The 22,554-nt window shown below is 44.3% G+C and overlaps 1 protein-coding gene across 2 annotated transcripts in view; it reads right to left on the reverse strand.

The window, feature by feature from the left end:
* Nucleotides 1–22,554, reverse strand: part of USP13 (ubiquitin specific peptidase 13) — a 120,483-nt gene that overhangs the window by 47,737 nt on the left and 50,192 nt on the right. For both annotated transcript variants that reach the window (XM_027111202.1, XM_027111213.1), the window contains exons 7-10: nucleotides 15,664–15,758; nucleotides 14,183–14,370; nucleotides 7,859–7,930; nucleotides 7,412–7,505 (exon numbers count right to left, since the gene is read on the reverse strand). In XM_027111202.1, coding sequence (XP_026967003.1) covers nucleotides 7,412–7,505; nucleotides 7,859–7,930; nucleotides 14,183–14,370; nucleotides 15,664–15,758 — 449 coding nt within the window. The remainder of the gene's footprint in view (nucleotides 1–7,411; nucleotides 7,506–7,858; nucleotides 7,931–14,182; nucleotides 14,371–15,663; nucleotides 15,759–22,554) is intronic.

Below are 22,554 nucleotides of genomic sequence, written 5' to 3' on the forward strand. Positions count from 1 at the left end.
CACGACAGGTGTGCACAATCACACAGTCAGATGCAACAGGTGATGGGAAAACTCCAACAGCTATCTCCCTGCCGCCACAGGGCAGCTCTACATATAAAATCTCTCCAACACACGTGTTCTAAGCAACGTTTCTAATAAAACTCAGGTGAGTTTTCCTGTCCTGCTGAAAATATACCTGACCTAGGCATCCAGCATTTCCCAACCACCTCCTTCATGTAGAACACGTCCAGGGTTCTGCCCTCCAAGAGCTGACAGACAACGGCGGGGTGGGGGCGTGATGAGAGACAACACGTATCTATAACAAACGTTAGGGAACACTGCAGAGGACTTGAAACAGTGCTGACAGCTCTGGGAGAAGAACTCCCCAAAGTGGCAGCATCTGAGGGCTTGGAACCTGTACATAAATGACCAGCTTACACACACACACACACACACACACACACACACACGAGGCTTCAGATGTGCTTCTAGGGCTAAGTGAAGACCAATTTATGGTGATCAGCTTAACTACCCACACATACACCGCCCAAAAGGAATGTAAAAGTTTGTAACTTTCCCCAATCACAATGCCTATTATGTCTACATGGTATCAGCCAACACACACATGCAAAAATAATGCCTTACATTTGCATAATGACTAACACTTAGTCATTCATTCAATAGAAATTTACTGAGTGTTATAAAATGTCAGACACTATTCTAGGTACCTGGATGAATATTCACTAGGTGCCAGGCATAGTTCTGAACACTTTATACATGCGTCTTACTTAAATCACCCAACTTCATGAGGTGATTACTATTATTATTTTCTCCACTTGAGGCAAACTGGAGGCAAACTGAGGCAAACGGAGGCAAAGAGGAGTTAAGTAACTGGCCCAGGATCACACAACTAGAAAAGTCAATCGCAGCCTCTCTTTATCCGTCTGTCTTTCTCTTTCTCTTCTGTCCTAATACTGCTTGTTGCACACGTGTGCCTAGCTCTCACCTCTGATGTACCTGAGTCCCTCTTACCAGTTGCTGTGAAGAGTATACAGTCTGTCTGGACTCTGGGCAAGCCCTCTTCAAACCCACGCACCCCTGGGGCCAACATCACAGGCCAGGCCAGCAATGACATGTCCACTCTGGGCAGTGCAGAGACACCGCTTGGAATACATCTATTCGTGTTGTGCATTTCGGCGTAGGCACGCACATAAGCACACACTCACTGCCTGCTGCTGCTGGTGTTAATTCTTACAAGCTGTGCTTGGAACTTGAGGTGGCTGCCAGTCCCCATCAAAGCAGCTGCTTGGAAAAGTTTACTAACTTGCTGAAAACAGATTCTGAAAAGCTGGTTGCTGCTCTGTGCCACCACGTGGTTGTACAGCTGGGAGGAGACGTTTCAATGGAGACCCTGGTGAAAACTCCAGAGACTCAGCCCCCCACTTGGACTGCAGCCCAGCCTCATTCATTCCCCTCCCAAGCCTCTTCTCTCTTGGTGCCCAGTTCTTTGTTTTCCCTCAACTGACCTTGCTTAATCCCTGGTGCAACAGACAAGCTATAGCTTGAGAATTGATGGTCACTGAGAAGTTATTTGAAAAGCTTCCTAACCGGAGAGATGCTGCCTCTCCCTCCCCACATCTCACGGCAGACCAGCTCCTGGCTCTCACAGCTGGGTTGGATTTATCTCAAACTCGGCTTCCCCACACTTAATGCCTAACCATCAGCTGACCCCTCTGCCTGCACCCACGTCCCACACCTATTCCATCTCTGATTTCTGAGGGGGGGGTCTCACTAATTCCCATGTTCAACTATTACTATGTTCGCTTCATGTCTGATAGAAAATCAGGTTATCAAAAAAATGAGCCTGAATCTAATGAAGCTTCCAGATCTAACTTCCAGCTTGTAAGAAACACAAGCTAAACAATACCTCAAGGAAGCAATCATTAGAGCAATCCTGGGGCAAATGATCCGGCTCCTTCAACAAACCAATCGCTTGTAAAAAGAGGGGAACTCTGAAAAGATGTCTTGGATACTGCAGGGGAAAATCTATATGTGGGCTGGGTATTGGCTGATACATTTTGTTGTAACACTTTAAGCAACTTTCAACATGATATTAATGTTTAAAAAAAAAGAAGGTATTCTAGTTACAGGTGCATACTGAATATTTACAGGGGAAAAGGATGATGCTTAGATTTTGTGTCAAAATACTGTGGGGAAAGGAGAGGAAGGGAAGGGAAAAATTGAGCTCAGGAGGGACTGATGAAACCATATTGGCAGTAATGGTGACTGCTGAGCTACATGATGGTACATGGACTCATTATACTTTGCTCTCTACGTGTGTGTATATTTGCATATTTAAATAATTTTTTTAAAAGGTCAGGCTCTAGAATAAGGCAGTTACTTCAAAGAAACCAAAGCCTAAATAAGAACCAAAAGGAATTCCCTGTCAGTCCAGTGGTTAAGACTTGGCGCTTTCACTGCTGTGGTCCGGGTTCAATCGCTAGTCAGGGAACTAAGATGCTGCAAGCCATACGGCACCGCCAAAATAAATAAACAAGAACCAAAGAAGTAAATCAAAGAAATAACATGTTTCCTGGTTGGCACTGGGTCAGTGTCATCACCTGAGTGTCCCCTACGGGCCCATCACCAAACAAGGCTAGAGAGATCAAACTGACCAAGAATCAGACCCGCCTTCAGGAAGCTCTTGCTCTTGCTGTGAGCTGCCCCTCGGACCCCAGAAGCAAAGGCTAGTCTTGACAACTAACTTTATAAGAGGGAGCCCCAGATAGTCTCCTAAATAGCACCCACCTAAGGAACCTGTCATAGTCATAGGGTGCTGTACTTACTTTCTCCATCAGCAACTGCAAAACAGATCAGCTAAAATTGGAGAGAGGACTACCGTGTTCAGAATCTTTCCCAAATGCTTACACAGAACTTTCTGTTTAACACTGCAACCAAGAAGGCAGCCAGCCAGTGTCCACTCATATTCCTCTGAGGCTAATGCTTTAATTAATAAACAAGCAGCAAGATGAGACTTTATATCACTTTAGAGCAACGGTTGTACAGATGCTTACATTATAAGATCACAGGAATGAAAAAAAATACATGCATCTCAGCCGTCCCCAAACACAGGTATATGTCATCTGCTGATTTAAATTTTTAACCTTAAACCATAAACCTTGGACCAGTAATTCCTAACTCACGTCCAAACCCCAAATCTCCTAAGCTAAAGGAACAGAGGGTATTCCCCCAAGCTATTTTTCGTATTTCAAAAGATGAGTCAGAAATGTTACATTTGCCCAAAGTAGGAAAATGGAGGTTAGTGAAAACAAAGTTCTTATGTTTGGAGCTAAAATTACATCATCTGGAAGTAGAACCCTGGTTATATCATGTTGATTAAAAACTGAGAAAAGCAATTCTGTGTCAAGGATTAGTTAGATGGGAAATTAAATGAACTGTCACTTAAGAAACAGTTTGTTCGGAATACAGAACTGTTAATAATGTGCTATCTTCAGGAGGAGAAATAAATTATGGAGTATTCAGCATTAAATTGTGTGAAAGCACTGTCTTAGAATGCATAAAGATCAGGAATATTATTATTATTATTTTTGCGGTACGCGGGCCTCTCACTGTTGTGGCCTCTCCCGTTGCGGAGCACAGGCTCTGGACGTGCAGGCTCAGCGGCCATGGCTCACAGGCCCAGCCACTCCATGGCCTGTGGGATCTTCCTGGATCGGGGCACGAACCCATGTCCCCTGCATTGGCAGGCAGACTCTCAACAACTGCGCCACCAGGGAAGCCCAGGAATATTATTTTTTGAAGAAGAAAAAGTGTCCTTTTATAGTGAGGAGGTTTTAGCTACTATAGATGCAATTTAATTTTAAAAATCAATTCAACAAATTTATACAGAAATGGCAGTGCCCCCAAAAAACACTGCAAATCTTTTTATAGATGAAATATGTATTAAGCATGCATACATAAAAACTAGATTTCACCTTGGTCTGTAGCAGAGCAACTTAATATCCAGAAGTATATATTTTAGAAATGACCCAAGATGTGAGTAGCCCAAGTTACTGGGCTACCTGGTAATTCCACAAACTTTAAGCAACCCCTTTTTTTTTTTAACTTTTTATTTTATATTGGAGTATATTTGATTAACAATGTTGTGTTACTTTCAGGTGTAGAGCAAAGTGATTCAGTTATACATATACATGTACCTATTCTTTTTCAAATTCTTTTCTCATTTAGGTTGTTACATAATATTGAGCAGCGTTCCCTGTGCTACACAGTAGGTCTTTGTTGGTTTTCCATATAGCAGTGTGTACATGTCAATCCCAAACTCCCAATCTATCCCTTCCCCCCAACCTTCCCCCCCGTTTTGTAAATAAGTTCATTTGTATCTTTGGTTTTTTTTTTTAGATTCTGCATGTAAGCAGATTATCATACTATATTTGACTTTCTCTGCCTGACTTACTTCACTCAGTATGACAATCTCTAGGTCCATCCATGTTGCTGCAAATGGCATCATTTCATTCTTTTTAATATAAGCAGCCCCTTTTGTCATCCACCTACCAGCATCTACACACTGAGGCACTGGGAGCCTGAAACAAGTACTGGAACAACTGTTAGAGAAGCAGGACGGTGCAGTGGTCAATACAGCACACACTCAGGGCCAGACTGCCTGGTGTAAACCCCAGCTCTCCCACTCCCTGGCTTTGTAACTTTAGGTTAGGATTCTGTGCATCCATTTCTGCATCAGTGAACATACAGGAAGGGCCTGGCCTTTCGTAAGCACTGTGTAATGCTAGTTATTGGTATCTCTGGTGGTGACCCTGTAAAAAAGCATTCCTGCCACATGGCTCTGTGTTCTCTCCCCTGCACCACACATTCTTTTGTAATCTATCCTCTTCTTTGATTCAGCACATCTTCTTTCATCTCTTGGAGCATTTCAGGCTCATCTACAAGATAAGACACAAACACCAGAGACCTAGCACAAGACCACCTGACCAAAGGGCTCCTGAGACCTGAAAGAAGAAAGATTCTCACAAATTGGTTTCTCTGAAACCAAATGCCAGTGAAAATCCTGATGCCTCAGAAAGTAATTCTCTCCACTGTCAAGGAGTGGAGATTTTACAATGAGTTACTTGCCTGTTCAAGTAATAGCTTGAAACTGGCACCTCCAGGGCCACAAAGAAAATCATACGGTCAACTCAAGCTCATTCTGAATGTTAAAGGGACCCAATTGATCCTGGCATGTCGGAGCACGGAAAGGACTTTACAAATCATCTAGATCAAGGGTCACATACCCAAATACCCAGCGTACCAGCCAGGTCACGAATCACAAAGGGACTGGGGCCAGCTGGGGACAGTGTGTCCTGTATGAAGGGAGGGCTGCTACTCAGCTCCAGCCACTGCTGTCACGGGCCTGGGACTGCCAGAGGCTCTGAGTGTTTAAAAGAAGCTGGAAAGTCAGATTCTGGGGACGGGGCGAGGTGCAAGCAAAACACACCTGCAAGACAGATATGGTCCAAGTGCTGCCGGGTTTCACACCTTGAACCAGACAGGGCAGGGCAAGCCTCAGACCCCTGGAGATCACACAGCTACCACGCTAATCTAATGGTGGGGAGGGGACTAGGGTCCCCAGCTGTTCACAGACTCAATAAAGAATATGACTTATATAAGAACTACCTTTTTTCATAATGTAAAAGGATATTGTGATATTAAAACCAAATTTTCCTTCCAAACACTGCTAAATTGATGAGTTTTCATTTCCCATTTTCTCAAATGAGGAGATTCCAAAAGCACAACCGTCCTGTACTGTACACAGATTTTATTTACATTAGAGAGGGGACCTTCACACTTGCACTATTCACAACCGCCAGCGAGACCAATCTTCCATTTAATGGTTGAGACTGAAAGGTTACGGGGCTTGCCCCCAGTCTCCAGATCCCTTGCAAAGGCAGGAGAGGAAGCCAGGCTCCCGAGTCCCAATTAGTCTCCATCTCCTCCACCAGGGCAGGTGGACTCTGCCCCGAGAGTGGCCCAAGAAGTGACAGCCTGGATGAACACCCAGGATAAATGTGATCAAAAACAACATTTGGGGCCAAGTTTTTTCACCAACACCTCTTCAAAGTTCCACAGGAGCTCAGAGGTAGAAGAAGCCTGGATAACCTGATAGCCCAGACCACCTCAACTGCATCCCAACTTGGGGTCTTCCTGTCTGGCGTGGATAAGGGACTCATGGTTGCAATGCTAGATAACAATGCTACTGGAGGACTTAGGTTTGCCTGGCCATGACACTCTGATCTCCAGGCCTGGCCCTCAGAATGTCTACATCCCTCTCCACCCTCTCACAACCCACTTCCCTCTCCCCACCCCCAGACACTGCCTCTGTATGTTCCCTTCCTAGTCTCTCTTCTCCTGTTTGCTCCATTTCCCCAACTAATTGGCTTCCCGATGAAAAAGAACTTATTCCCTTTCGATTCTTGCTCTCAGTCTGCAGGCATTAGTCAAGGATGACTGACTTAAGCTGGGAGCACAGAGGTCACACACTTGAGACACAGAACTGAAAGAACTTGCCCACTAAGTCAAGACAAGGTACCCTGGAGGCAGAGCAGGGGTTAGGGAAGCGGGGCCTGCATTCCACCCAGGATGACTGCAGCTGTGGGAGCCAAGACCGCCAAATACAGCTGTGTAAGCTGCGCACTGCACAACTCCAAGGGCACCACTCCAAGAGGCCAGGCTGCGAGTGGCGCCATCTGGAGTTGCGTTAACAGAGCAGCCCAGGGAGGGGTCAGTGGCCCAACCTGCAGGCACATGGAAATGGGAGTCTGGCTATTAGGAGATGAAGCACATCTTTCAATGAGTCAAGTAATAGTGACTGAATGGCCAACTGAGTTTCCTATACTGGAGTGTGCTTACAAACTCCCTGGCAGCTTAGTTAAAATGAGGACTGCCCAGCCCTCCCCAGAAATTCAGAATCCTCAGCTCTAGGGGCGGGATAGGAATATGTGTGTTGTTTTTTTTAACAACCAGCCTCTTGAGAAACGCTAGCAAAACAGAGTTGAGGCTTAGGAGAACACAAACACTACAAGGGCCAAGACTGGGTTACCGAGGGGAAAATGTTTATATTTTTATACGTTTATTCCTTCCATTCCAGCACTACTTTATGAATAATATTATTTCTAAAGACCACTAATGATGGCAATCACATATAATCCATGAAGCAAATGCCACTAGAAACCCCAACCCTGGCTATTCCTTACCACGATTTTTAAGAGCAGACAGACACCCTAGACCCTAAAATGAAAGAGCTATTTTGACAGCTTGCTAAATTGATGGCCACCATTCGCCACATCATAGGAAATCCATGCTCTTGCTGAGAAGGTTCCTCTTTCCAGCATTTCAGTGTGGCAAATACCCAGACACATACCTTGGGCTCCTCCTTCATCACCTGTTCAATGAGCTCGGATTTCATCGGAGGTTTTGAATACTGGCCTGAGAGAAGGCCATGTCCTAACTTAGTCCTGGACAGGAGGGAGAAACAGACAAAACGGTTATTGCTGTTTCCCCTCAGAGATATTAAAATTACCTACAAATTTCAATAAGTACACCTGCTTTTAGGTGGAACACTGTATCTCAATTACTCACAAATAACTTATCTGTTTGATTCTGCTTCATACTGATTCCATTTTCAACTTTTCTCAGTACTTTACAATTTTACTGATTTTTTTCTTTTTACAAAAGCAACACATGCTTATTTCAGAATACTTTTAAAAATACAGACAATAAAGAAGAGAATTGCCTTTAATTCTGCAACCCAGAGAAAACCACTATGAACACTATATCAGATACTTAAAAATTACAACAGGGCACTTACATCTGTGTGTTGAAATCTTGTGTTGGATCTAAAGGAGAGTAGTCAAATATTCTTGGAAGATTTCCTACATACCTAGAAAATGAAAAGCAACGGTCAAAACATAGGAACTGAGAGATGAACAGAACCCAAATAAGCTATCATCCTAGCTAAGACCTTCTTGCCTTTCTGTCAACACTAAATCACCCACCTGAAGAGAATTTTTTCCTGAGCTCCTACCTCTGCAGTCATATTCATGGGCCTCCCTAAAAGGTTTATGCTTCTATCAATGGGTCTCAACCCCAGGTACGAGTTAGAATCCCCTAAAGAGTTTCTAGAAAAAATACGAAAGCCAGAGCCACCCCCAGATGTTCTGATTTCACTGCCTGAGGCTGAGGCCTGGGATTTGGAATCTTTTACAAGTTCCCCAAGTGAGACTAACATGTAGTCAGTCAAGGACCACTGGCTTACGCCATCTCAACTACCTTCCCCAAAATGAAAGGTAAGGTTAGGAATTGTTCTGGTGGTGTCAAAATGAATAATGACAGCAGTAACAACTACCGTTTCTGAAGCGTTTCCTAAACTGCCTGATTAAGACTTCATTACAACCATATGAGGAAGGGATTATTGTCGTTACCTCATTTTGAGAGATGAGAAATCAGGGTGCAAATGCATTAGGTACCTTCCAAAATCACCCAAGAGGGAGTGATGAAGCCCAGAGTAGACCCAGGCAGCCTGGCGCCCAAGCTGTGCCCTGAACCACGCTGCCAGATGTACCTGCCCCATCCACAGTCCCTTGTGCAGCCCACAAGCCCTCCTTCTGACCAGTTTACCTGACAGAGCAGTCTAACTGTAACCATCCATCTCTCATCTCAACACACAATCATTTCTTTTTCTTTTAATTTTCCTCCAAACGTGTCAAAAATATATTTTCCTGTATTAGTTGTTTCCAGGAGTACATATCTGTCAGTCTGTCTACAGAGCAATCTTCAAAATTAAGTAGATGAATAAACTAATATCTTTTTCATTGAACAAGCATGTTTTTCAAGAGAAAGCGTATAAGTGAATTCATTACATTTAAATAATTATACATAGATTGGGAATTATTTTAGTTTTTTTAAACATCTTTATTGGAGTATAATTGCTTTATAACGTAATGAATCAGCTATAGGTATACATATATCCCCATATCCCCTCCCTCTTGCATCTCCCTCCCACCCTCCCTATCCCACCCCTCTAGGTGGTCACAGAGCACCGAGCTGATCTCCCTGTGCTATGCGGCAGCTTCCCACGAGCTATCTATTTTACATTTGGTAGTGTATATATGCCCATGCCACTCTCTCACTTTGTCCCAGCTTACCCTTCCCCCTCCCTGTGTCCTCAGGTCCATTCTCTATGTCTGCTGCGTCTTTATTCCTGTCCTGCCCCTAGGTTCTTCAGAACCATTTTTTTTTTTAGATTCCGTATATATGTCAACACACAATCATTTCTTTCACTTCTTAAGTTCATTTCCTATTTCACACCCCCTGCTTTGTGCTGTTCACCTTTCCCTCTTGAGGCTTGGACTCTCTGAGCCTGACACCTCTAGGAAGAGGCAACCAGAAGCAGATCCCTCTCCCTGTCCCTTCCTGCACCCTGCCCTGCCTGCTTCTCTGACCTCATTCCCACTCCTCTCTCCCAGACCACAACGCCCCGGCCATTTCCCCTTCTTGCTGCCCTGGGCACACCAAGCTCGCTCCTGCTTCAGGGTCATGCCATCATGCTGTCTCTTTCCTGGAACGCTCTCTCTACAGATCCTTGCTCCCTTTCATGTTCCAAATCACCTGAGCCTGGCTAACTTTCTTCTTGGCATGAATCACTATTTGCAACTATACAATTTATTTATGTTCTTGTTTATTATCTTTCTAGAGATCACATACTAGAATATAATCTCCATGAAGGCAGAGACTTTAAATGACTGCATCTCCAGCACTAGAACAGCATCTAACATGTAAAACGCACTTGATAAATATGTGTTGAATGAATATATTCATATCATTTAATCACACAACCAATTTTCATAACTGACTACCGAATGACCCAACAGAACAGGCATTACTGCAGTAAAGTCTTGGCAGAGAACCATGATACACTACAGTTAGTAATGACCTCTAATTAGATCCCTGAAATACTAGAAACTTCTAGGCACCTGCTGATTACAAACTCGGAATTTGTATCCAAGGTTATGTACCAACATAAAAATTAACAGAGCACACGTCTCTGGAATAGTCCCATTCAAATGGCTTTTGGTTGTATCACTAGAACAACAATTCCGTTTAGAAATTTTCAATGGACCAAAAGCCAAATAATAGATAAACCAAACTATATTCAGAGTCAGAGGTTGCACTGAAGAATTCTTAATTAATATACAACACGATAAACATTATAAACATTAGCTCTCTCACAATATCTTTATCATATCCAGTCTTTATCATCTCATATCATATCTTTATCATATCCAGTCTTTATCATCTCTCACAATCCAGTCTTTATCATATCTCAAAACCTGACAAGACAAAAAAAAATCCACTGGTAAGATGAACATTAGTGAAAACCTTATGCTTTCCGGCAAGGTTGATGGAGAAGAATAACGTTAAAGGGGGTAATAAATCTTTGATGTCAGAAAAGTCCATTTTGCTAGTAATTTATATTCCTTTTCTAATCAATGAGGAATATCTTCTATTACAACAAAATTAAATTAAAAGGCAGCAGTAGGGGTTTCCCTGCAGTAATTAAGAATCCACCTGCCAATGCAGGGGACAGGGGTTCAAGCCCTGGTCTGGGAAGATCCCACATGCCGCGGAGCAACTAAGCCCGTGCGCCACAACTACTGAGCCTGCGCTCTAGAGCCCGCGAGCCACAACTACTGAAGCCCGCGTGCCTAGAGCCCATGCTCTGCAACAAGAGAAGCCACCGCAATGAGAAGCTTATGCACCGCCAACAAAGAGTAGCCGCCGTTCGCTGCAACTAGAGAAGGCCCACGCGCAGCAACGAAGACCCAACGCAACCAAAATTTAAAAATAAATAAATAAAATTTTAAAATTTCAAAAATTTTTAAAAGGCAGAAGTAATGCTGGATAATTTTTAAAGTATCGATACTTATATCTTCAATTTGTAATCTAGTGGTTTTCAAAGCAAAAAACAGTTTTGCTACCTGACAATCCATCTTTGTTGTCATTCAATTCGTACACCAGTTTATTTAGATTTGCTCCTCATCGGAATTATTTTGAAATGTAAACTGGGTTCCAGTGGCAGGCAGGGTATCAAGGAGTCCAGCTGATGTTCCCGAATTACACCGTGGTTGTGCATAAGTCATTTAATCTCTCTGTGAGTCACTCTTTCTACTTACAAAATGGAGATACCAGTCCTGGACGTAACTCCACTGAGTTAGTCCCACTGGGGAAAAAGTAGTTTGAAGAGCAAGTACTTCAACCCAGTGATATTCGGTAAAAGAACCAAAAGACCGAGGACAAGTATGAAAAATAAGTTGCTCATGTTCTAATACATACAGTAAATGTTTAGGAATAGAATACAAAATGTTAGATACTACAAAATTCTACAACCCTTGAAACGAGACCAGGTGAGAGATTCAAATCTTAATTCCAAATTATAGACATGAGGTACTATTTTTTTTTTTTTCGCGGTACGCGGGCCTCTCACTGTTGTGGCCTCTCCTGTTGTGGAGCACAGGCTCCGGACGCACAGTCTCAGCGGCCATGGCTCACGGGCCCAGCCGCTCCGCGGCATGTGGGATCTTCCCGGACCGGGGCACGAACCCGTGTCCCCTGCATCGGCAGGCGGACTCTCAACCACTGCACCACCTGGGAAGCCCTGAGGTACATTTTTTCATTGAAGAAAAAATTCAGAAAGTTAATTGTTCATCAAACTTTGAAGTGTAGAAAATATTTTCAAAAACTGTAGGCTGTAAAGCACTAAAACTGTTGTTGAGCTTTGTAACAAAAGAATATAAGTGTCTTCCATTCTAGTTTAAAAGAAATAATAATTATACAACACCTACAATAAGGACTTTCCCTCAATAGTTAAAAAAAAAAATCTTGGAGCATGAGACAGATAAGATGAAGCTACACTGTTTCCAAATCAAATGATAAAACAGGTATGAGACATGGGTAAGAATTTATAAAAATAATACAATGCATGATGCGTATCTCTGAAAAGGTTTTCGCATCTCAGAGCTTCAAACTTGCTCCTCCTTTTCTCCAAAACCCTGTCTACACTCCCCCTGCACATCAGTCAAGGTGAGTATCCCTTTGTGTGTCCCTTCTTCAAAGAGATCCTCCCTGACCACCTCCTTCCCTTTTCCTTCATGGAACTTACCATATTTTTAACCATGCAGTTGTTCTTATGATTACAGATACTCTTCAGCAAAGGATGGGGTTACAGCCCAATAAACCCATCATAAGTTGATGATATCGTCCATTGAAAATGCATTTACAATACCTAACCTATCAAACATTGAAGCTTAGTCTAGCCCACCTTAACCATGCTCAGAACACTTACATTAGCCTACAGTTGGGCAAAATCATCTAGCACAAAGTCTATTCGATAATAAAGTGTTGACTATCCAATCTAGTTTACTGAATACTGTACTGAAAGGGAAAAACAGAAAGGCTGTCTGGGTACAGAATGGTTGTAGGCATATCAATTGTTTACCCTCAGGGTCGCGTGCCCGCCTGGGAGCTACGGCTGCTGCCCTGCCCAGCGTCACAGGAGGGTATGTACCTCCTGTCACTAGCCCAGAAAAAGAGCAAAATTCAAAATTCGAAGTACAGTTTCTACTGAACACATATCACTTTTGCACCATCTTGAAGTCAAAAGATCTTAAGTCGAATCATCACAAGTTGGGGACGGTCTACATTTATTTAATGTCTGTTTCCCCAACTGGGGCTGGGCACCAGGTCCTTTTGTTTACCACTGAACCCCGCATACCCAGCACACTGCTGAGCAGAGCAGAACCCACTCTTTATTGGCTGGATGGAAAAAATTAAAACCTGACATGGAAAACTGACCATAAATTTCCAAAGCCAGGAACAGTATGAAGAGGTAAGACTTCAAATACCAAGAGAGGAAAGAAAAGGACATCTGATATACTTTTATTAACTACCTTTAAAATCATTAGCATTCAACTCCACGTGGGTTAAAAATTGCCCTGTGCTGTCCCTAGCGTGCTATCTGCCCGTCATTCTGTCTTAGCACATGTGTGTCCTCTTCCATACTTGAACCAAGGTCGAATCCTACCTGCTCTGGGAAACACTAGAGATTATTTCCTAAACTGAGGCAGTGGCTGCCCATGAGCTGCAGCTACCAGTCTCTGTGGCTCCCTGTCCTAAGCACAGTTGAAGGAAGAAAAGGGCCAGAGACACAGCCCCTCTGCCCCTCAGCAAGGGAGGAAGCAGGCAGCCTGAACATGTACAGGTGGGAAGCACCCTAAATCAGTGCCTCCCAATTACTTGTGGTGAAGGGCCAGCTAATTTGTTGATTTCAACTCATATAGATGATACCTTTAAAAATACAATAAAAATAAATTACAGTTGACCCCTGAACAACACGGGAATCAGGGGCACCAACCCTCGGCACAATCGGAATTCCACGCATAACTTTACAGTCAGCCCTTTGGATTCGCAGTTCCTCCTAATCCATGGTTTCAACCAACCGCAGATCCTGTAGTACGGTAGTACGTATTTATTGAAAAAATCCACATATAAGTGGACCCGTGCAGTTCACACCCACGTTGTTCAAGGGTCAACTGTACTGAAAAAATGAAATGCCACTTATAAAAAACGGCAACGTCAAAGGCCCACCACAATTTCTGAATGCTCACTCTCAATTTCCATACCTGTCTCATTTCGGATCCACATGCAGCAGTCCAAGGACCAGCACCATCTACGAACCACATTTTGAGTAGCAAAAAAAGAAAAGCTTAAATCCTCTTAGAAGCTCCACTTACTCACCACTGAAACCAGATCACCGAACCTCTCCTAGCGCATCTATAGGAAGAGATGTGGCAGTTTTGCTGTGAAGCTTAATGATTATTACTTTCTTGGCATAGAGGGTATTGGTCTAAAATTGGAAGCCATTATTAATATGACAAATCCCTGTAGGTGGTTTTTCAGTTTACAAATCTCTTCTTATCTCACCTGATCCCCATAACACTTGACAAGTGTTCTCACCCAGCTTCATGCGGGAAATCACAGCACAGATGGTAAAGGGCTTCCTCAGCACACACTGCCTGACTGGACGCGGAGGGGATGCAGGGCAGGCTGTGCACCCTGGTCTATACGGGACACTTACGCTCTCTGGAATTCCGGGATGCTGAAGATGGCCTGCATCACAGAACTGAGATAGCAACTGTTGCCCAGGTTCTTGAGACCCGTGTATCCAGGGCCGTACATGGGCTTCAGCTTCGTCCCCGTCTCCTGGATCACCTCCCACTCGCTGATCCGCGGCTTGCTATCATTGTCCTGGAGCCCGTTCTCTGTCTGGGGCAACGTCATTGAAGAAATACAACTTTAACAATGTTTATCATTCAAACATCATGTCCCACCAATTATTTCTAACAGCAATAGATGTTTCTGCCTTTCTTCCCCAGTTAAACAGAGAAATAAACAACCTCATTAAAAAAGACTAACATGGTGATGGTTGCACAAGACAAATGAACTTAATGCCACAGAATTGTACACTTAAAAAATGGTTAAAACAGTAAATTTTACATTGTATCTCTCCACAATTTAAGAAAAACCCCCATTTAAAAGATTTTAAAATAAAAGAGACAGAGACTGGGAGGAAAGGAGATAGGAGGAGGAAGAAGACAAATAGGAATCAAAAAAAAGAAGCAAGTAGAATAATCTCAAGGGCAGATACAATGCAACACAGCAAACAAAAAGCAAGGCAGTTGGAGAAGAAAGTGGAATAAAACCATGGGGTTCGGGAGAAGCTCGACATGGGAGGGAGGTTTAAAGAAGAGCACAGAAAACAAATTAAAAAGTGACATGAGTGGGCTTCCCTGGTGGCGCAGTGGTTGAAAGTCCGCCTGTCAATGCAGGGGACGCGGGTTCATGCCCTGGTCCGGGAGGACCCCACATGCCACGGAGCGGCTGGGCCCGTGAGCCATGGCCGCTGAGCCTGCGCGTCCAGAGCCTGTGCTCCGCAACAGGAGAGGCCACAACCGTGAGAGGCCTGCGTACCGCAAAAAAAAAAAAAAAGTGACATGAGTGAGAAAGAGGAGTTAGAGAGAACATGAGGAGAGGGAGATGACATGGGCTAAAGCAAAACACGCACAGTTAACCAGCTCCTCAAAGGGACAAATATTACAGTCATGATACCAGCCTGAAAACACAATATGAAATGAGGCAAACCATTTCCATCAACAATCTGTTGGCTTATTCTTTCCACCCCTGCCCCAGGAGCTCTGCTTCCCTTCCTGTAATCAATTAAAGTGATGTTGGTCACAGATTATTTTAAAGGTCATCTCCCCGTGCCTTCTCCCTTTAGTGAACAAAGAGTGATTCACGCAACTCTCCATCAAAGGAGACAGAAATTTTGCAAGTAAACTCCAACTAAAACAAAATGGTACTGGATGAGGTGCCATTTTTACTATAAAATAAAAATTAAAAATCTAAGCTGACAACCAAAAGAAAATACTAATTAAGTTCAAGAAGTAAATGCAAACATTAAAACCTATAAAATGAAGATTTGTGTGATAGGAATTATATAAATAAACCAAACAGTTTCCCCGCAAAGTGGGAATAGACACAAAAGGAGACCTTTCTTACCCCATGCATATGAAGCATATCAATTCCAAAATGCGCTAAGTGCTTGGCCAAATGAGGATCCAAAACAGGTTCCTCTTCTTGGAAAGAATAAACATCTAGAAGGTGAAGAGAAAATAAGCACTGAGATCTGTAATCAAGTCATTCAATAATCAACACATATTTACCGAGCTCCTACTATGCCCTGGGCTTGGGATATAGCAATGAACAAAACAAAAATCTCTTGTGAGTTTCAACTGGGGGGGAAGACAGATGATAAAAAATAAGCATAATAAATAGGTATTTTTGTAAATATACCCATAATATCAATTCTTTTGACATTTCAGAAAGTAATTTTAAAAAGGTTTCTGAAACAAGAAAAAAGAACAGTGTCTAAAGTTAAAATAATTTAAAATTAGACAAATACAAATGCCTAACACTGATTGTTCTAACCCGAACCCCAGTGGCATAGATATAAGTTCGGGAGGAGGGAAGAGTGATGGAGGAAACAGCCACACCGTCTGCCCACGCAGGGAGAACCTGTGAGGAACAGAGAACACACAGGCCCTCGGGGCTGCCGAATGGCTGGACCGCAGTGTGAGGTCCAGGACAAAACAAAATTCTGCCTGTGGAACCCTCTATAGTCTCTCTGGTAGTCCCAGACCTACCACCTCACGACCCTCCACCTCCGCCTGCCCCCTCATCCCCTCTTCCCTACTTCAGTGTCCACACCCCACAGAGCTGGTGAGGGATCTGTGAAGACTGCTGTGCTTCCCAAATGCGTCCACCCTACGGCACACAGAAGAAGACGATGCATTTGGCACAGTGGGGTAACTCAGGAGGCTCCACCCGCCCCAGGACCTGAGGGATCAGCATGTTGGCCTCGTCCGTAACCCACTCACGGCACACCGGTGTTGGGAAGCTGTGTGTCTGGGGGTGGCAGGGGAGGGTTCTCTCCTCAGAACCCTCAATATCCCCCCTGACAACATAAGGCTTTAGACCACACCTGGCTTCTTGTGGTACGATTCAAAGCATCAGCATTACCTGGGAGCTTGTGAGAAATGCAGAATCTCGGGCCCAACCCCAAACCTACTGAATGAGAATCTGCATTTTAACAAGATCTCCACGTGCACAGCAAAGTCTGAGAAGCACTGCCTAGCGTTCTCAAAAGCTATCCAAACTGCCGCCTTATCTGTCGTCATAGGGCAGTGCAATGCAGTAGAGGGAAACATTTTCAGGCCCATTTTGCATGTAAGGAAACGAGGGTTAGAAAAGTTAAATCATTTGCCTCAAACCCCACACGTGGCCCAGAACCCAGGTATTCTGACTCCCGGCCCAGTCCTTTTCCCTCTGCTCTAGACTATTTCCTCAGATCTCTCAGGAGACCAAGAGGCTCAGTGAAGCACCATCCTAGGCCCTTAACAGGAATGGAGAGGCAAAAACCACAATTTCTTCACTTCTAAATTTGAAAAACAAAATCTGAAAATAGATATAAAGATATTATTCTTTAGGACAGTAAAAGATAGACTGTTCAAGGAGTTTCTTGCTCTTTGGAACAATACCAGGAGTAGAACAAAAAGTAATATATATAAAAACTATGGTGACCTTCTGACCCATAGCCAGATACACAGAGACTCACTGCCACCCCAAAAAAGCCACTCCTTCTATTATTAATAGATTAAACATTGTATAGCTTTCTCTTCTATCCCTCTTCCCTTAGGGGCCCATTTTAACTTGTGAATAACAGCCTTCATCTATATTCCTTTTTAAAATATAATTCAGTGCTCTCAAAAGCAAAAACAAAAGACAAAATCCCCAGCCCAATTAAGAAAAAATTTCCAAAAAGTTTAAATACAAAAAAAAAAAAAATCTTTGAACTAATAGCTTAAAACAAATACATCAACGATATTTTTAATCTATGACACATGACACCAAAATACCACTCAAATATTGGCTGGAAGGTGAAAATGACACTCCCCAGGCACTTATCTTTGGTTATTATTAACTAGTGAGATAGTTTTGAAGACTTAAGACTTTAAGCCTCTAAGCCCCTAAGCCTCTAATTATCAGAGCTCCAAGAGAAAATAAGATTGCTAGAAATGCACCATTGGCATGGGTCTAGGATTTCAAAATAAGTGAAAATCACATAGAACTCTATGGTTCTTAAGCCATTAGGCTCCAGCCTAGTGAGAAATTAGTGAGAAATTAACATTTCCTATCTCCAGTCATTAACTGCTCCAAAAATATGATATGATTTGGTCAGACACAACAGTTACTTCTTACCCCAATAACAAAAACAGTTTAGTGAGTAACACACAAGAAATCTAAAAATGAACTGTGATCCTTAAACTTGGCAATCATGAAGAATTTTAAAATGACATGTAGTCATAGAAAAAAAATTTGAAATAGACTCAGGAGCTGCAAATCTTTACACATTTTTCATTGGGAAATTCACTTTATTTCCAACTTCTGCTTAGCAAAGTCAAGTCTTAGCTCAGAAACTACTGTAGCAAATAAGCATTGCCTGACAAGTATTACCCTGCTGACCCCTTCCTCGACTTAAAAGCTTGGAGCCAAGACACACAGTTAGGAAGCTCACAGAAAGATCCTCCTAGGAATAGTCCAAGCAGTTTCATGAGTAACTACGTTTACTTTAGAAGGAAACCAGTCATTGTTTCATTTCAAGTTAAATGACAAATTAAGCCATGGAGAGCATGGAGAGACCCGCAGAAGGGAAAAGATAAAAGAAAAGGTTTACAGCATGAATAACCTCATTGATGTGATAAGCATGTTAGAAAACAGTATGTACATTAAGTTCCAAAAGTAAGGAAAAGGTTAGAGAATAGAGATGGAGACTAAGACTGAGACAAAGACTGAGAATCTGTAAGGAATTTACATAAAAATGGTAATAATTTCTTTTCTCTGAATGGGAAGGTTTCTTCTTGGTTTTTTGCTTTTCTTTTTTTCCCAAATATATTATATTTTGATTGAAAAGAATGTTTTATAAGTAATTGCCAAAGATTAAAATGTTTCTATATGGTGGTATACTATTAGGACTAGCGTACCACTGGTCATCCTTGTTCACCCACAGGGATTTACTCACTCACTCATTCACTCATTTATTGATTCATTCATTGTATTCAACAAATATTTACTGAACACCAAATATATACAGATACTGAGGATTTAATATTAAATAAGACAAGCAGGGTCCCTGTCCTCACAAGTTTAAACTTTATTATTTCAAATAGTCTTATAAGAATGCTGGTTTAGTATAAAGGACCTCAACAGATGTCTTCTTGGCTACGGTCTCCTCATGTGACTTTGGGCTCTCTTTCCTAAGCCCCAGAAAATGGCAGAAGTCCAAATTCTGCCCTCAGATACCCACACAGGAAAGAAGAAGGAGAGAGAGGTAGAGATGTACCTCAACAAGATCTGGTGTTTAGAAAGACTAAAGAAACCAGAGAAGCTGGCTTCACTGCTCTATCATCACAGCTCAAATGGGAAAAAACAAAAAAACCCAGAACTCTTGGTCAAACACCAAGTCACAAGCCAGAGAGGAAAGGATCTCTCCAGAGTATGTATGATCCATTCACCCAAACTGCATCTCTCCACCATGAGTTTATATTTGCATGCCTATAGAGCATCTGCCACAGACAGGAAAAGAACAGAAACAAGAGAATGCTCCAGCAATTAATCTAGAAACCCAAACACAAAATGAATGAGGGCAGAGGTATATACCATCACCTTAGACAGTATAACTCCCAGACCGGACAGAGCCTAGACTATGGTCAGGAAAGGAAAACAAGTAAGAGGAAAAAGATGTCCATAAAATAGAAAAAAAGAAGAAAAAGAAAAAAAGGTAAATCAGAGGAGAAAACTTTATCGGTGTGTCTGTCTTCCTCCATCTGTTTACAACACAAATATTTACTGAGCACCTACTATGTGTGAGGGGCTATGCTAGATGAGACAGAATAGTAAACAACAAACGTGGCGCTCAGGCCCTGCCGTCCCAGGTGACCACCATTAGACGCAGCAACAGGATCTCATGAAAAGTGCCACAGTGGAGCAGCACAGAGGCACACAGAGGGACACAAACCAGGTCAAAACTAAAATGAAGTAGTCAATGCCTTGATCCAAATCCTTGAGCTGATACCCAGGTCAGGGGTGAAGATGACCAAAGAAGAAAAATCACCTTCAGGCGGCAGTGAGGAGGGAGCCCGTGGCGCAGAGGTGGAGGACCTCCGGGCTCACACCGACAAGCTGGCGGGGATCCTGCAGGAGGTGGAGCTGCAGAACAGCAGCACGGACCGCGAGCTGCAGGCCCTGAGGGACCACATGCTTCACGTGGAGAGGGTCATCCCCCTGACCCAGGATCACGAGGATGAGAATGAAGAAGCCGGTGAGGTCACGCGAGCCCAGCCCCAAGGGTCTGAGGCAGCGGAGCAGGAAGCCCCCAGTGACCGAGCACCTCCCACGCGGCCCTCCTCGCCGCCCCTGTCGAGCTGGGAGCGGGTGTCGAGGCTGATGGAGGAGGACCCCGCCTTCTGTCGGGGGCGCCTTCGCTGGCTCAAGCAGGAGCAGCTGCGGCTGCAGGGACTGCAGGGCTCCGGGGACCGGGGCGGAGGGCTGCGCAGACCCCCCGCCCACTTCGTGCCCCCTCATGACTGCACGCTGCTTTTCACCTTCAAGAGCAACCCCCAGCACCGCAAGTCCTGGCCGGGGGAGGGGGCCGGGGAGTCCCCAGCGCCACCCCCGCCCCCGAGGAGCTCACCCCCTTTCCGGCCACCCCTGCCCGCAGGCCCCCAAGTCCCCGCAGGAATTCCCTGGACAAAGGGGGCCGATCCTGGGGAGGAGGTTCTGCACAGCCCGAACCCCAGAACTTCCAGCCCAAAAAGCACAACTATTATCCCCAGCAGCCCCAACCATACCCAGCCCAGAGGCCCCCAGGGCCCCGCTACCCCCCATACACTACGCCCCCCGCGGCTGAGACGGCAGCGCTCAGCCCCTGACCTCAAGGAGAGTGGGGCGGCCGTGTGAGCCCCGCATCTTGGGCAGAGAGGGCCTGGCGGAGCCCCTCGCTGGGAGGAGATTCTGCTTCCCCAGAAGCCCTGGGGCAGGAGGCCCTAGAGACCCGAGAGAAGGTCCGAGTAGGTGATCGAAGATGTAGGGGTAACTGGGCCGGAGGCTGAGGGAGGAAGGAAGAGGGCACGGAGCTGCCAGGAGCAAACCAAAGTGAAGGAGAGCGACGGGAAGCTGCCTCAGTGCTGCCCCTTGCGAGGGGGGCGAGGGGGGGGGCACAAACTATGCTAGGGTGGGTGGGGGGCTGAGGTGCCTCATAGTCGGTGTTTGACTTTCTTTTCAACTGGGGGCAAAGGGCAGAGAACCTAGAGGGAGGTAAGGTCTCCCCCATCCTGGCCCTGTCTGTCCGTCTGTGGTGGGTTTCTGTTTCCAGGGAGGTGTGGTGGGATCATAAGTCATTCCTCTCCCCTTTCAGGCCTCCTGCTATATTGGGGGGACCTGTCTGGCGTCTGGTTTGCCTGGGGTCCCTGAGGATGTGGGACCTTTCAATAAAGGATGGAAAACAGAAAAAAAAAAAAAATCACCTTCAGATGCTGCTGAGCTGGTGCAGGGACCAGTGGGATAGGCAATTTCACTGCTGCCATGGGCATTACAGGAAGACTCTCCTGTAGTCACCAAGGCTTTGAGGATTCTTCTCAGGTAAACTAATTTCTATGATGAAAGAAAAACACACCTTCTCTTGCCTCCAACCCTCTTCATTCCTTTCCCACCAAGAACCTCAACCTTGCTCTGCCAAACGAATGTCTCCTCCCACAGAGGAAAGCGTTTTGTTTGCTTGTATGGTGATCTGTTTCTTTTTTTGTTTGCTGCTGTACCCATGGAACCCAGAGTGGAATTCGATATGGGGCCCACTTTTATTACCCAGCCACCACAATGGCCTAGCCTGGAGGGATCAAGGCTTCCTGGAAGAACTAATTCTAGGCTGAGACCTCAAGATGAGTAGGAGTTTCTCACTGAGCAGGTATGTCCTTACTGGAGAGAAGGAAACCAGGACGACTGGATCACACAACCATTAAACATCTGAGTTCACAACCTGTTTGGATTCCATGTTCACTAAGCAATATTCTAAATATAATTCAGCTTCCCACAGGGAGGGAACATACTGGTCGAGTTGACATAAACATCCCACTTACAGGTGGTTGTGGTTCTCACTAGAAACTAAATACTAAACACCCCGACTTGAACACTTTGTCTCTTGTGAGTTGAATTAGCCTCAGTGAGCCTAGCAAGTATGGAAGATGGACCCTCACCAGTGGTACCGTCATCAGGAGAGGGCCACCCCACCCCCACACAGAGGGCACCCTACCCTCCTGGGCCTCAACATCCACAAGGCCCATCATCAGACATTTATAGAAACTTTACACATGTTTTCATTAACTTATTTGGCTTTTTAAATAAACAATAAGCTACAACTAGCAATCTATTAAACAGATTTAAAAGAAATGAAAATAGAATTGATGCATCCCATAAACTAATATGTAATGATAATTAGACTGAAAATAATTATTTGCATTAAAACCAACTCTGCACAAGAGAAGCCAGAATCAAATCCTGATCTATTGTCAAAAAGTGAACATGGGCTTCCCTGGTGGAGCAGTGGTTAAGAATCCACCTGCCAATGCAGGGGACACAGGTTCGAGTCCTGGTCCGGGAAGATCCCACATGCCGTGCAGCAACTAATCCCATGAGCCACAACTACTGAGCCCATGCACTGCAACTACTGAAGCCCGTACGCCTAGAGCCCATGCTCTGCAACAAAAGAAGCCACCACAATGAGAAGCCGCATACCGCAACGAAGCGTAGCTCCCACTTGCCACAACTAGAGAGAGCCCA

The sequence above is a fragment of the Aethalodelphis obliquidens genome, unplaced genomic scaffold (assembly GCF_003676395.1).
Source record: "Aethalodelphis obliquidens isolate GAN/ISIS:26980383/991018 unplaced genomic scaffold, ASM367639v1 scaffold1, whole genome shotgun sequence".
NCBI lineage: Eukaryota > Metazoa > Chordata > Mammalia > Artiodactyla > Delphinidae > Aethalodelphis > Aethalodelphis obliquidens.